A 16,682-nucleotide genomic window follows, 5' to 3' on the forward strand; every position below is an offset into this window, starting at 1 on the left:
AACGAGTAAAATGATGATGGTAGATCCATGAACATAGGGATCCCTTGTATTGAAAGTCTTCCTGGCAGGTGGGTCCATGCATGGAGGCTAGGAAGCGGGTCCCGCATGTGTTGTGGCAGCACAAGGTACTAGAGCATGTTGGTGGAAATGGTTAGGCGAGCTAAAGGTAGTCACGATTAAGTTCTAAGGGCCATCATTGAATACTTTTAGGTTGACAATTTCTTTCATTCGAGGAGGAGACTATCATGCGAAAGAGACTCACATTTAAGGAGAATATTGTTGGAGTACAAGTGTGAGGAAAAGTACCACATTGGATACAAATGAAAAGATTGAATATCATATAAGTGGGGACAAGACCCATAAATTTAAACCTTAAGGTTTTGGATTAAAGTGTGATGTCAAACTCACTTATGAGGTTGCTCGAGGCCCATTGGTTTAAATATCCCCGGTGTTTACCCTCTCGATTTCCCAACTATAGATGAACGAAGGCAAATATATAAATAAATAAGTTGTAGGACAAAAAATTAATTAAGTTTTTTTTTTAAAATTTCTAATTTTGAAAATTTTATTGAATTTGAAAATTTTCAATTGAACTTGCCCAGTTTTTGTTTGTTCACTCTTTTTTTCCTATTAATCCTTGATGTTTGAGAACTTCACCACTCTTTCTGATAACAAAAATATTTTGACTCGCATAATACCACACAACAATGTTTTCTGAAATGGGACTGTTATAATTTATATATAACAAACATATTGGACTTACATATTGTGGGTCTGCCACGTCTGAATCATATTGCATTTAGCAAAAAGTTTTGGCAACATATAGTGGCATTTGCATTTCTGTTCTGGGAATAATAGAAGAGATCTAAGGAGATCTATTTACCAGGAAAAACACCATAAGGAACAAGAATGCAATGGTACAACAATGAATTTACCTATTATATCAGTACACAACATGAATGATCACAATTGTTGCAGTTCTATGACAAGTGTTGGATGGATGATTACAACATGGAAAAAAATACAATGAAATTCTGACAACAAGGACTTCCATAACAACTTCGAGTGTCATGCATGGATCACAGTGTCTCAATCCTACACTGTAGAAGAATTGCTGAAGGATACGTTGCACAAGCTATGCAAAGAAAAATTGGAGACACCTCTTCACAATGATTCATTGATAGATGAAATGAGAAATCACTTGCGCCACAAAAGGTATGTCGTCCTGTTTCATGACGTATGGGATAAAAAGTTTTCGGATGGTATTGATTTTGCTATAATTGATAAAAATTCGGACACAGGTATCAATCACTACTTCGGACACAGGTTGCGGAGTTTTGTCAGATAACTTCCTTCATTCAGGTGTATAAGCTAGAACCTTTAAGTGACGAAAAATCTTTGGAATTGTTATGATGTGGAAAGGCATTTTTTTCGGGTTTTGGTGGATGCTGTACAAAAGAATATGAAGACGTAGGTCTTGAAATGGTTAGAAAGTGTGAACGTTTACCTCTAGCAATTGTTGCATTGGTGGTCTTTTATATAGCAAATGTCAAAGTGCACTTGAATGGACAGGTTTAGTCAAAATCTATGTTCGGAGTTGAAGAGGAATTCTGAGTTAATTAGTATTTAAAAAGAAAAATTGGTTTGAGTTATGATGATTTTCTGTTCAATCTCAGATCATGTTTATTGTATTTTAGAATGTATCCGGAAGACTATGAAGTTAAATCTGGAAGATTGATTACGCAGTGGATAGCTGAAGGGTTTGTCAAACATGAAAATGGAAGAACTTTAGAAGAAGTTGCACAACAACATTTAATGGAGTTGATCACTACAAGTTTGGTGCAAGTATCTTCATTTACTATAGATGACAAAGTTAAAGGATGTCGTGTTCATGACTTAATACATGAAATGATCCTTGGAAATATCAAGGATACATGGATTTGTCTGTATATTGATGAGCATAATCAATTGGTGTCAAGTGCGATCGTTAGACGCTTAACAATAGGATCAGATTCCAATGATTTAATTGAAAATACTGAAAGATCACGCATTCGGTCAGTTCTAATTTTCACAAAGCAAAAGTTACCCGAATACTTAATCAGTGGAATACTTGAAAAATACATACCATTGAAGGTACTTGATTTTGAAGATGCTATACTATATCATCTTCCTGAAAATTGGGGGAATTTAATCCACTTGAAGTATCTGAGCTTCATGGTATACACAGATAGAAAGTCTTCCAAAATCCATTGGTAAGCTCCAGAACTTGGAGACCTTGGATGTAAGACAAACAAAAGTGTTTCAGATACCAAAGGAGATTAGCAAGCTTTTAAAGCTACGTCATCTTCTGGCTAACGAAATATCTTCAATTGCAGTGAAGGATAGTATTGGAGGCATGACATCTCTACAAAAAATATGCCTTCTGTAAGGATTATAGCGACTAAGGTCAAGAGAATTCCTCTTTCGCCTACAGTGTTCAATTATTCTATAAATTATTACACCTTTTAATTTTAAAAATTTGTAAAGTAAAGCCGAGACTCATATATTTGCTTCCATATACTCCTTTCATTCTCTTCCAAGTAAATTAAACTAACAATTTCCTTTTGATGTTGGAAAGGGGAACCATTTATACAAACTTGGAAGAATTCATTATCAACTTCACTCAACTCCAACAGCTTAGTAAGGTGTGCAAGGGAAATAATGGAAAATTTACTTGGTTTGCAACTGTTTGAAGTTTGAAGAACTAGGCTTTTTCGAAAAGGGTTATAATTATAATTTTCCACCAGTCCTAAGCCCTGACTATGTCTCCATTTTACTTCAAATTGCTTGTGGTTGATGCGTTCAAATTGCTTGATGAGTTCTTCACAAGTCCTAAGCACCTCTACTTGGTTGATGCTCGAATCCGTGGATGCAAGTGATGATATATGTGGTTGCATGTTGATTTTGGAGGATCCGTTCGCATGCACGGAGAAATTTGGCCCTGTTCTGATTTTTGGTGTTTTGATCTGATCTTGGATGCATCTTGTGTTATTAAAAAGGATATTTGGTTGAAGGAAATGTGATGTCTATATCATTGTGAAGCTTAAATGGTACACACATTTTGGTAAAAAGTGATAGGTGCTCACTTAGGTTTGAGTATTCTCTGTTTTCTATCCATACTGTTTTATTTTATTTAATGTGTTCTGGAATGTTAAAAATAAAAAAAGGTAGTTGATTTATGTTGATATATGGGTTGGTAGTATCCTATAAAATTTTCAGAATTTTTTATGATAATATTGTTGGAAGAATATGGATTGAACCCTATGTTCATTCTCTGCATTTCCAGTGAGGATGTTCGTGCTCTGGATCAATCATTATTTTTCTCTGACAATTTTTGGAGAGATAATTATTTTTTTGTGTTCTTAAGATCATAAGGAGTATGTCCAAATATTTTTGTGTGAAAATATTAATGTCAACAATTTTAATAAAATCTAGAAAAGGATGAATGTTCTTTGATGTTCTGGGTTTTTCTGGGTGAATGTTGATACGGTTCTTCACTTACTAGGATGAATCTCTGTTGAATTTTGGGGAAAAAAATATTAGGATGTTTCTGTATTTGTTTGATGCAGCTGTATAAAGCAATAAAGAAATAATAGCTCAAGCTTTTGCTATAAATGTGTGGCAGGAATTGATCCTACACATACGAGTTCCTCTATGCTGTTCTTTTATTTCCTCTTGTCTAACTTCATATAAAGAATTTTGTAGTCCTTTGGAATTCCAGTGAAAAGAAGTTGGGAATGGAGAACATCTAACTTTCATCAATGCTTCCATCCGAAAATTACCACACTCAACGTAATCTACCACCTATGCTCAATAACTTGGGGTATTCATGAGTGTAATTGCTGCCTAGATTATTTTAACTTTTGAGTTCTGGTGGACACTGCAGTGAGGAACAATTCATTTGATGAGATGTTCCTGCTGGTGGGATTGGTACTCTAGATGAGGTGTTTAAGATACAGGCATGCACTGATTCAGCTTGAATGGATTGGACCAGAGCTCTTTGTGTTCTCTTCTAGAAGAAGTGTTTGAGATACAGGCACTGATTCAGCTTGAAATGAATTGGAGTATGCCTTATTTCTCTTTGTCTACATCACACTGATAGGTGTTAGACATAAAATTATGGCTAAATTACTATGTTGGTCTTGTATCTCTATTTTATATTGTAATTTAAGCTTCTATTTGTTAAAAGTTACAAAATGATATTTTATTCATTAAAAGTTGTAAAATGGTTCCTTACATAATTTATTTATTGTATCTTTACTTCTGAAGTAATGTCTTTTCCAGTTGTTTTGGATAAGTAAAAAATAATTATTTTAAGTTATAATTAATATTCACACACTGGTAGACCCAAAGATAGCAGAGACAATAATGTGTTTTAGGTGGCATCTTCAATTTGCAAGACAGCTAGATTGAGAAAGGATAAAACAAGGCAAGAAGCCATGTGCAAAGGACTGTTAGATGATTATTGATTGCATTGTATTGAGGAATTCTTTTGATTAGTATGATCTATTTTTCACAGGCTGAGATGACAACAAACTTTCATCTCAAGTTTGGCACCTTGTTTCCCATGATATATTTAATTTCCTCAAACTTTTTTTTTTTGCAGTATTACATCTAATATTCTAGTTTATATATAAATATATATATATATATATATATATATATATATATATATATATATATATTATAGTTTAAAAAGCTCTTTTTGATCTCCTAATATATAAATTTCGTGTATGATACGACTGATTGTTGTGTTCATTCTAACATGAATTTATTCATTTATATGCAAATTAAAATAGATGAAAAGGATAAAACATTGGACACGGAAAAGTTTAGGAATGTTGATCGGTGGTAAGATAATTTAAGGATCAAAATCATAAATTATAAGAAATTTAAGGATAAAAAATATTTTATCAAAAAAAAATTATAAGGACAAAAAGTCAATTTTTTTATTAAAGATTAAATACAAAATTAAAAAAAGTTAAGGGCCAAAAGTATATTATGTCTGTCAAAAATACTAATTATTCATCTCACGTCCACCAAATTTTCTTTTTTTTTATTTTGCTCCTTTCTTTTTAATATATTACTTATCACTTATATCACTTTGTCTCTGTATCTTTTTTCTTTTCTCTTTCATCTTTCCATCTCAATTCATCCTAAAACGGGGTAGAAGAATATCATAGTTCTATTTCTTTTCTTTTGTTAGAACAAGACCTAATGAATGAAGGAAGACTTGGCTGCAGGGGTAAACATGCATGTTATATCCATCAAATGAATTTTTTAATATACCAAAAAAATGTTAGTGAAAATAAAATAACATTACTAAAAAGAAAAGAAAAGATTATATATATTTTTAGACCATGAAAAAATGAATATATTGAATTAGAGTTAGAGATATTCGAAATCAAGCAAAAGAAAAATACTCCGACGATAGAATAAATCTTCAAGACTTGGGTATATTTCTTTTTCTTGGAAGCAGAGTCTAATGACAAAGAAAATACAAAATGACTAACGGAGTGAAGTCAGTTGCTGAATTAACATACAACGGAAGAGATAGAAGCTGGGGCAATATAAAAAAATTAAAAATAATAAATAAATAAATTGGAAAATAAAAATGTGGCCACTTTATCTCTTCTTTCATGTTTGACCAAAAAGAAGACATATCTTTTTTCCATATGGTTTAACATTTTTTTTTTCTCACACTAGCATATTAATAAGTTGCTCGATCTGTTTTTTAGACACGTTAAAAAAGTCTCATTTTTTTTAAAAATCATCTGTATACAATTATTAGCGGCAAAGCTAGCATATATATACGAACTCTTAGGGGCGAAAAGTGGTTTACAAAAATATGAGCCTTAAGTGCTAAATGAAAAATCAAAATGAAATTATTCCTTTAAAACAAATAATCTGATAATCACATTTTGACATTAGCTGGACCACAATATCACAACTTGCTCGCAAAAGAGACGCTGCAAAGCTCAAAGTCTTCGTCTCCGCGTACACAGTGCACTAAGTTACAAAATATCATCTCAGTATGATATAGATAAAAAGAATTTATAAAAAAAAATCTGATAACCGACACCTGTTAATCATGACTATAGAACTTATAAATAGAGAATCCTGTTAATTTTAAAATTTTATTGAAATTATATGGTTAAGATATTATCATAAACAGTGTCCGTGTCATTGTTTGGCTAAGTACATTTATTGGCTATATAACGTTGCAGAACATCAAGTTTTGCACTCACAACAAACCAAAAAACAGAGCTAGCTAGCAAGACTAAAATGGCAGAAACTGCAGTGTCCTTGGCAGGTCAGCAGGCGCTTCCAAAAATATTGGAAGCTGTTAAAATGTTGAGAGATCTCCCAAAAGAAGTTAGAGACATTACAGATGAACTTGAAAACTTTCAAGATTTCATCAATGATGCTGATAAAGTGGCTGAAGCTGAAGAAGATGATGGAAGGCGTCATAGAATAAAAGAAAGGGTGATGCGGCTGAGAGAAGCAGCTTTTCGCATGGAAGATGTCATCGATGAATATGAATATAACATCTCCTGTGAGGATAAGCAACCTGATGATCCTCGATGGGCAGCTTTACTAGGTGAGGCTGTTGCCTTCATCAAAACTCAAATCCTTCTCCTTCAAAGTGCGTATAAGATTCAGGATGTTAAATCCCTTGTTCGTGCTGAAAGAGATGGTTTCCAAAGCCATTTTCCTTTAGAGCAAAGACAAACCAGTTCTAGAGGAAATCAAGATATCACATGGCAGAAACTTAGAAGGGATCCTCTCTTTATTGAGGAAGATGAGGTTGTGGGGCTTGATGGCCCTAGAGGTATATTGAAAAATTGGTTGACAAAGGGAAGAGAAAAACGCACTGTCATCTCTGTGGTGGGAATTGCAGGGGTGGGAAAAACCACTCTTGCCAAGCAAGTTTATGACCAGGTGCGTAACAATTTCGAGTGCCATGCGTTGATCACAGTTTCTCAATCCTTCTCTGCTGAAGGATTGCTGAGGCATATGTTGAATGAGCTTTGCAAAGAAAAAAAGGAGGACCCTCCCAAGGATGTTTCTACCATCGAATCGTTGACAGAAGAAGTCAGAAACCGCTTGCGCAACAAGAGGTATGTTGTCTTGTTTGATGACGTATGGAATGAAAAATTTTGGGATCACATTGAATCTGCTGTAATTGATAATAAAAATGGAAGTAGGATATTAATCACAACCAGGGATGAGAAGGTTGCAGAATATTGTAGGAAATCATCATTTGTTGAGGTGCATAAGCTAGAAAAACCTTTAACTGAAGAAGAATCTTTGAAATTGTTCTGTAAGAAGGCATTTCAGTATAGTTCCGATGGAGATTGTCCAGAAGAACTTAAAGATATATCTCTTGAAATTGTTAGAAAGTGTAAAGGTTTACCTCTAGCAATAGTGGCCATTGGTGGTCTTTTGTCTCAAAAAGATGAAAGTGCACCTGAATGGGGACAGTTTAGTCGAGATCTAAGTTTAGACTTGGAGAGGAATTCTGAGTTAAATAGTATAACAAAAATTTTAGGTTTAAGTTATGATGATTTGCCGATCAATCTCAGATCATGTTTACTGAATTTCGGAATGTATCCGGAGGACTATGAAGTTACATCTGATAGATTGATTAGACAGTGGATAGCTGAAGGGTTTGTCAAACATGAAACCGGAAAAACATTGGAAGAAGTTGGGCAACAATATTTATCAGGGTTGGTCCGTAGAAGTTTGGTGCAAGTATCCTCATTTAGAATTGATGGCAAAGTTAAAAGGTGTCATGTTCATGACTTAATACACGACATGATCCTTAGAAAAGTCAAGGATACAGGATTTTGTCAGTATATTGACGGGCCTGATCAATCTGTATCAAGTAAGATTGTTCGACGCCTGACAATTGCAACCGATGATTTTAGTGGAAGTATAGGAAGCTCACCCATTCGGTCAATTCTTATCATGACAGGAAAGTATGAAAAATTATCTCAAGACTTGGTAAACAAATTCCCTACAAATTACATGGTACTGAAGGTACTTGATTTTGAAGGTTCTGGTTTACGTTATGTTCCTGAAAATTTGGGGAATTTATGCTACTTGAAGTATTTAAGCTTCCGGTATACATGGATAACAAGTCTACCAAAATCCATTGGCAAGCTCCAGAATTTGGAGACCTTGGATATAAGAGACACAAGGGTGTCTAAGATGCCAGAGGAGATTCGTAAGCTTACTAAGCTACGTCAGCTTCTGTCTTATTATACGGGTTTAATTCAATGGAAGGATATTGGAGGCATGACATCCCTACAAGAGATACCTCCAGTGATTATAGATGATGATGGAGTGGTCATTGGAGAGGTAGGAAAGCTAAAGCAGTTAAGGGAACTGTTGGTGGTAAAATTTAGGGGAAAACACGAAAAGACTTTGTGTTCCGTAATAAATGAGATGCCACTCTTGGAGAAACTACATATTTATACAGCTGATTGGAGTGAAGTAATTGACTTGTACATTACGTCACCTATGTCTACACTTAGGCAGCTTGTCCTATGGGGGACGTTAACAAGGTTGCCAAATTGGATTTTACAGTTCCCAAATCTTGTGCAACTGTCTTTGGTGGGCTCCAAGTTGACTAATGATGCATTCAATTCACTAAAAAATATGCCAAGGTTGTTGTTCCTGGATTTAAGTTACAATGCTTATGAAGGTGAAACTTTGAATTTTCAAGGTGGAGGGTTTCAGAAACTAAAGCGACTGCAACTCAGATATTTGGATCAATTGAAGTGCATCCTTATCGACAGAGGAGCACTGTGTTCTGTGGAAGAAATTGTTTTACAAGACCTCTCCCAACTCAAAACAGTTCCCTCGGGAATTCAACACTTGGAGAAGCTTAAAGATCTCTATATCAACTACATGCCAACTGAATTGGTGCAGCGCATTGCTCCTGATGGAGGAGAAGACCACTGGATCATCCAAGATTTGCCCCATGTACGTATTTGGAGCAGGGGTGCTGAAGAACCTTCGCATATATTCGGCAGAAGTCATCACTAAGATGCGTCCAAATTTGAAAATTGAAGGTGCCTCTTTTTCACATCTATAACTTTGTAGAATGACATTCGTGGCCTTTTTCTTTTCTTCAATAAAAAATGCAACCATTATCTAATTCCTAAAAGAATTACTTTTGCCTCATTCTCTCTTCTAGTATTTGCTTCATTTTTCTTTCTCTACAACATCTCACGTACAAGTTAGGGATAGAATTGTCTAACAAGTATAGGCCTACACCAACCAAAGTTAACGTTTCTTCATTATAAGATTCTCACCATTATAATCCTTTCTATTATTGTGCTCAGAATTGGTAGATGTTGACCTCAACTGGATTGAGTTTTTTATTTCCATGTTGATAAATACTTGAAAATTTTCATTGTATCATTTTAAGAAGAAATTAACTTGGTGTTTTTATAGGGTCGTAAGCATATACTTCGTGTAAATGTTGTGGGTTTTTAAAGTTTCATTATGATTAAAGTCCAATAATGTGGATTTTTTTCATAAATTAGATTGTGTTAAATGTTTCTAATTTTGATGCTTTGAAGTTTGACCCACTTTGTACAACCATGAATTTAGGAAAGCACTGAGGGAAGATTGTAAGAGGTGTTCCAAATTCAATGTTTCCGACGTTCCAATCATGTGGTTTTTTGAGTGTTAATTATTACGTCCATTTTAGCGTTATTAACACCAACACAATATGAAGAAGCTAAAAATAGTGTTCCTACAAAGACAGACAATTTTTGACAACGGGAAAACTCAAGATTCCCTCAAGTTCTTTCTTTTCCAGCTTGTGAAATGGTGGATGCATGAGTGGATTTGAGGCATCAAATTGATTTTTTAAGCTTCCTTCTTCTCTTTCTCTTGTTTCCCTTTTTTTCTAAAATGTGTACTCAAATTTTTGTTAACTTGATGTAATTTGAATTCTTATCTATAATTCAAGTTCATTTCTTTTAAATTGATTGTTTGTCTTTGTTTTAATTTAATGCCTTTATAAATTGGCATTTGGTTACTTATAGTACCTTGATCGCATATTCTTATCTACAACTATGAAATTGAAATAAAGATTGAATTTAAGGTATAATGCAACAAGATTGGATATTCTATAGTAATAAATATCAACAATTACGCTAATTTAGGGTGTGTTTGATTTGTATTTTCATTTTCTGTTTTCATTTTCTGAAAATTATTTTCATTTCCAAAAGATTAGAATTCTGAAAATATGTTTTGTTTGACTTCTTGTTTTCTGTTTTTAGGAAATTAAAACACTGAAAATTTATGATATATTGACTTCTTGTCTTTTTTTATTTTTAGATTTACTTAAAATTACATTTATTGTCATCACATTTTTATTTTACCCAAAATGAGGTTCCTGTTTATAACTGAAAACGAAATTTTATTGTTTTCATTTTCTGGTTTTTTTTCTGTTTTTATTTTCATTGGAAACGTTTTAAAAAATCCAACCAAACACATTTTCATCACCATTTTCTGTTTTCAGTGAAAATGAAAACAGAAAACAGTCAAACCAAACACCCCCTTAGATATTCTTGAACCTAATGATTACCCTAATTGAGAAATTCTAAAGATTTAGAATTTTCAATTGCGGAAGAGTTTTTGAATTAAGATATATTCACCTTCAATTACAATAGTAAATAATAAATTCAGTTTCCAATATGCTTCTAGAACTTGAATTGGAGTGAAAATTTGGGTTGTACATGTTAAGCTTGGGGTGACCTCGTACGATAACAAGACATGTTAGATCCTCTTAGCATAGTGCTTCAGCAATTTTGGTACCCAAACTTTTATGTTCAGGTTTGATCCCATATTTTTCAAAAAAAAAAAAATAATGGTTGAATATATGTTATTAAAATCAATTTATATATCACTTATATGGAGTAAGATAAATTTTTCAAGGCTTAATTTTATCTTTTTGTCTCATTCATTATTTATTTTATTTAATTTTATCCTCCTAATAATAAAATCGTTAATTTGATTGCTTAATTTCAAATCGATTCAATTTGGTCTCTTTGCTCCAAATTCACTTGACGTTGTTTATTAATTGTGGGATGGGATTGAATCAAATAAAGGAACAAATTAAATTGTTTATTAAAATTGAAAAAAAAAATGAAAAAACAGTGAGAACAAGAAGTTTATTAAGGGGTCAAATTGCACCGTTTTGAAAATTAAAGTACTAAATTAAATTTTTTATTAATAAAGGACCAATGCTAAATAAATAAATAGCACGACAAAAAAGTAGGATTTTTTTTTACTCAGAAAATTTGAAAATTTTATTGAATTCTAAAATATTCAATTAACTTGCCTAGTTTTTTGTTTATTCACTCTCTTTTTTTCCTTTTAATCCTTGATGTTTGAAAACTTCAAAATTATTTTTGATCACAAACATATTTTAACTCTCATAAAACAACAAAACAATGTTTTCTAAAATGGGACAGTTATCAGTTATTGATAAATCACTTTCTGAGTGATATTTTGTACAAACTTTTGTATTATTTTATATGCATTTTTTTGATACAATTCACATTTGAACATTAGTTTTGTATTCGAGAAGTATAACTACTCAATTGAGTGAAAGAGTAGAAAATTGTACAAATTTATGAAGATTTAAGAACTTTACATAACTTGATTACTATTGTGGTACATTGATTACGATCGTGATAATCAGCATGATCACAATAAAGTGATAACAGTCATCCCTAATGTTTTTATAATAAAAATGTGATATTGATTTAAATGTTTATTTAATCTCACAAAAATCATTTAAAGAAATAGTTAGACCTAAAATCAAAATATAAATATAATAACACCAAAAATAAAAATTTAAACACATGAATTTTTAATAATTATAAATATAGATTTACCTTATGTCTTGTCGATCTAAAAGAGTTAAATTCACTGTAACTTTTATTGGTACAACTAACACTACTTACAATTACAATAAACATTGTTTTATCACATTTACACATTAGGAAGATCAGAAATTCAGTTGATGTTGTAGTAGGACAAAAATAAGGAGACAAAATCACTAACGTGTTCACAAAAATATTTAGAATTAGCTAAGGCTTTAGTTTTTAAATTTTTTTAAATTTGATTTTAATCACTAAATTCTTTTTTGACTAGTCAAAGTTTTTTAACTTTTAGAAATTTTAATTTTTAGTTCTTGAATAAAAAATTAAATCTATTATTTTTATTAATTTAATGAGTTTTTAATAATTATAAATCGATTTTTTAAAAGTTTAGAAATTAAAAATCTTAATGAAAAAAAGTCGAGAGACATTGACCCGTCAAATAAAAATGTAAGAACTAAAAATCTTGATAAAAAAATTGAAAGATCTTGATGAATAGAAAAAAAATTTAAAAATTAAAAACTAAATTTTGAAAAAGTTTAGTAATAATTAGCCCAAATATTTAAGAGAGATGCTGGAATCTCAAAGTCTTCCTATCAAGTCTCAAGGTAGACGTTGCACTAACGTTTTTGTAAACACTAGCGTGGATAAAAAAATATGATGTCAATTTGATGTAGATAAAAGTATGTCGTAATAAAAAAATCGTATTAAGTGTATATATCATTTTTTAAATTATTATTATAAAAGTTGATAATTAAATTTATTATATATATATACCATTTATGATTAGATGAGAGAGTAAAGTCTTATATTTTCGCATTAACTATATCTTGCTTCTACAAAACATTTATTCTTAGCCAATTTATCACCAGAAGACTCTTTGTAAGCATCTTTTAGTAGTATTAAACTCTCTAGGAAAATCTTCATCCAGTATTTTAATGACAACTAGGTGATCCTTGATCCTGCGAAAAAATAGGAAAGCAAATTTTGTTCTTCTAAATTAAAGACCAACGAAATAGATCAAAAATTTCCATTTTTGAAAGAAAAAAGAGAGTAAATTTTAAAGCTTAGAGTAAAACCATATGGAATGATAAGAAGGATACACCAGCCTGTATATAGCTTTTGAAAGTAAATAGAATAGCTTAATTACCCTCTTTCACCAATGGTTAACCTAGTTAAAAAAAAAAACTGTTCCTGTGGATCAGCATTTAATTTCTTACTCATCATATAATATATTATTATTGCCAGCATCGATTAGATCAAATCAGATGGCTGACCTATTCAACGACAATTCATCATCTCGGACCAGTTTAAAGATCAATCCTCAAAATGATGAATTGTGTAAATTATTGGCGCAAACTAAAACACTAGAGCCAAATGAATAATTAAAATAATATATATATATATATATATATATATATATATATATATATATATATATACCTGCAAGGTAAATACTTTGACAAGTGTAAGATATTTTATTTAAATTTTATCCGTACAATAACACTGACAAATACATCTGACATTGTTTAATTAATCACATTTATATACAATTAACTAGATAGCAAATTCACAACTTGCTATAGCACGACAAAAATAAAGGGAAAAATATCACAACTTGTTCATAGTATATTTAAGATAGATGATGCTGAAAAGTTCAAAGTCTTCCTCTCGACAGGTGTGATAAAATTTTTATATAACACTTATGGGTACAAAATATATAACACTAATATGCTATAGATAAAGGAGATGTATTCGAGAAAACCTGATCGCCATAAAAGTTAATCATATCTGTATAATTATGCATAGATTATTATTTTACTTAAAATTAATTTTATATTTATTGTATTTGTACAATTAAGATTAATTAATCGTGCGTGAGACTAACAAGAGTTGACACATTTGATGGAGACTTTTGTCCACACTTGCTATAACTTGACAGTCTTCCTTGACTTTACAAGAGGTGGCATGGCTTCCCCTATTGTAATTTTTCACCTCAAAAATAGGATGAATAGTACGTGAGAACATCATCTTACCTGGATATAAAAAGGGCAATATGAAAATATACAAGATATTATAATAAAGTTTGTGTCAATGTGTGTCATCGCGTGTGGCTAACATGAAATCAATACATTGATCGAATGGAGAAAGAAAGATCATAATCATAATAAGAAAAATATTAGAGCATGTTCTTTTAAGACTTTAACATGGTCTTTTTTACACACTGTTTTCTATTAGTTGAAATTGATTATTCCTTTCCTGTTCCTATTTATAAGACTTTTAAAATAATGCTTATTCTTTTTTTATAAAATTTAATTTATAATATTTCTTACACTCAATTATTTTTAAAATAAATATGCATCATTAAAAAAATAACAAATATATCAATAAACCATTAGACGAGAGAAAATTTTAATGACAAAAATAATTTTAAAAAATATTATAAATGTAAGACAAACTTATTATTATGAATTAAATTAGTCACTTTCTTTAATCATAATGAATTAGGTAATTGCATGGAGGGACTAAAAATCATAAAATTGAATGGATTTCATCAGTTCTTATTTAAAGGACCTTACTCATGATTTTTCATTTTTAACAAATTTCAATCAATAAGAAAGTGTGCTAGAAAGTGTAATGCCAACACTCAAAACTTTGTGTTGTAATACTAATTTAATGTGGTTAACTAATTTTCTTAATTAGAACAAATGAGTATTTTCTTTGGTAAATGCCAACTAGTATCCTTAACACATTAGGTAAAGAACTTAAAGTAGAAATATTTTAATGGAAGATAGAAAATTACGTTGCTCATGATTTTTTTGAATTCTCTTAATCTTTACAGTGAATATTTTCTTCTTTTAGTTTCTTAACTAGTGTTCTTTTCTTCTTTTAGTTTCTTAACTAGTGCTCTCAGGGCACAAGTTTAGCAAGACCATTTTTCTTATATTTGAGATCCAACAGAGTATGAACTTTACAGGTTTTTGTGCAATTGGTCCGAATTTAGGTTAAATTAAGATTAAATCCTAATGAGTCATGTTGAATATATTATATATTGGTTATATTTGATTTATTTTAAAATAAATCATTCTATTGTCATTTAAAATTTTTATCTCCATTGAGTGTTGATTTTTTATTATCTAAAACTGTAAGCAAATGAATATATTAGAGAATCAAACAAACTGTAATTGGATATTCATATTTGAAGTAAAAAAAAAAAAAGAGAGAGAGAACTAATCAATCAAACCAATTTGAATCAAAATAATTGATTTGATTTAGATTGTGAGTTTATCAAGTCAATTTGATCAATGCTCCTAAAATAAAGAAAACAAGTGAAAAAAAGAGGGAAAAGAAGTTTAAAATGACCCAATTTGTTAGATTTTCTTTTCCGTTTGTTACTATATTATAGGTGTAAAAGTAATCTATCAACTTTGTCAATCAATATTTCCGTTAGAGAATGTGACTCGTACACCATTAGTGATTGTTTGTTCCTCCGTTTTCTCGGAAAATAAACAAAGCTTGAAAGATTGGCCGCTTGAATTGATATTGCACTGTATCTGTTTAACAAGTGGTACTTTAAACATTAAACTGTTTTTTTATGATATATTCACAAACATATTTGTCTTTTTTATTCGTTTAAACTTTGTAGTTGCAGAGTTCAGATGTATATTGTTAAGCAAATAAGCTGGTAACGGAAGCATGAGCCTAAAGCTACAGAGCCAATAGAACAAGCAAACATTAATTTATTCCTAACAGGCAATTAAGTTGACAAGCAGGGCCGTTTAATTTTGTTGGTAAAACTAATACCGACAAACATCATTATTTGAATCGAATAATTAGTTTTCATACTTATTTAAAAACTGGGTAGCGTGATATGGTATGGATACGGTAACAATTAAACAATTAACATTAGCAATGGCAAATTCAGTGCTGGCATGCACGTTGTGTCTGAAACTAGGGCGGGTCATATCTAGCATGTGTTTTTAGAAGGATTCCACGGATTTGTTTCAAGGTCCCGCAATTGAGAAAACTGCTATCTTCCAAGCAAACTCGTTTGATTCGATCTAGACTAAGTTAACACAAGTTTAGTCTGCGTGTCTACTGAGTCTTGTCTCAATATGCTAAAAATGAATTTAAATACTATTAATTTAACCCGCATGAATCAAATAGACTATTAAACTCATATGAATAGTACGTGAAAATAGACTTGTGAGTTAACAGAGTTTAGTTTGAGTGTCTAGTGAGTCTTGTCTCAATATGCTAAAAATGAGTTTGAATACTATTTAACCCGCATAAATCAAATAAACTATTAAACTCACATGAATAGTAACTGAAAATATCATCTTACATACCACTGGTTATAAAAAAGGTAATATGAATAATACGTGAGAACATCATTTTACATACTTATTGGATATAAAAAATAGCAATATGAAAATATACAAGATATTATAATAAAGTTTGTGACTATGTGTGTCATCGTGTGTGACTAACATGCAATCCATCCATTGATCGAATGAAGAAAAAAAAATCATAATCATAATAAGAGAAATATTGACAGCGTGCTCTTTTAAGACTTTTAAAATGATTTTTTTTTATAAAGCTCAATTTACAATGTTTTTTAGATTAATTATTTTTAAACTAAAAATATTCATCATTAAAAGAATTAAGAAAAAGAATGTATTTACAAATCAGCCTTATTCATGATTTTTTTTTAGTTTTAACAAATTTCAACCA

At 31.0% G+C, this 16,682-nt stretch overlaps 1 protein-coding gene and 1 long non-coding RNA gene across 2 annotated transcripts; both read left to right on the plus strand.

The window, feature by feature from the left end:
* The first annotated feature begins 619 nt into the window (after positions 1-619).
* On the plus strand, positions 620-4,280 carry LOC114396351. The gene is made up of 2 exons (XR_003663288.1): positions 620-2,445; positions 2,618-4,280. It is a non-coding gene; the product is annotated as an uncharacterized LOC114396351 (long non-coding RNA).
* Positions 4,281-6,235: 1,955 nt separating this feature from the next.
* LOC114396347 (disease resistance protein RPM1-like) lies at positions 6,236-10,048 on the plus strand. The gene is made up of 2 exons (XM_028358271.1): positions 6,236-9,119; positions 9,664-10,048. The coding sequence occupies exon 1, from the start codon at positions 6,325-6,327 to the stop codon at positions 9,091-9,093; it is 2,769 nt and encodes a 922-aa protein (XP_028214072.1). The 5' UTR covers positions 6,236-6,324; the 3' UTR covers positions 9,094-9,119; positions 9,664-10,048.
* The last annotated feature ends 6,634 nt before the right edge of the window (positions 10,049-16,682 follow it).

Source organism: Glycine soja, chromosome 18 (genome assembly GCF_004193775.1).
Source record: "Glycine soja cultivar W05 chromosome 18, ASM419377v2, whole genome shotgun sequence".
NCBI lineage: Eukaryota > Viridiplantae > Streptophyta > Magnoliopsida > Fabales > Fabaceae > Glycine > Glycine soja.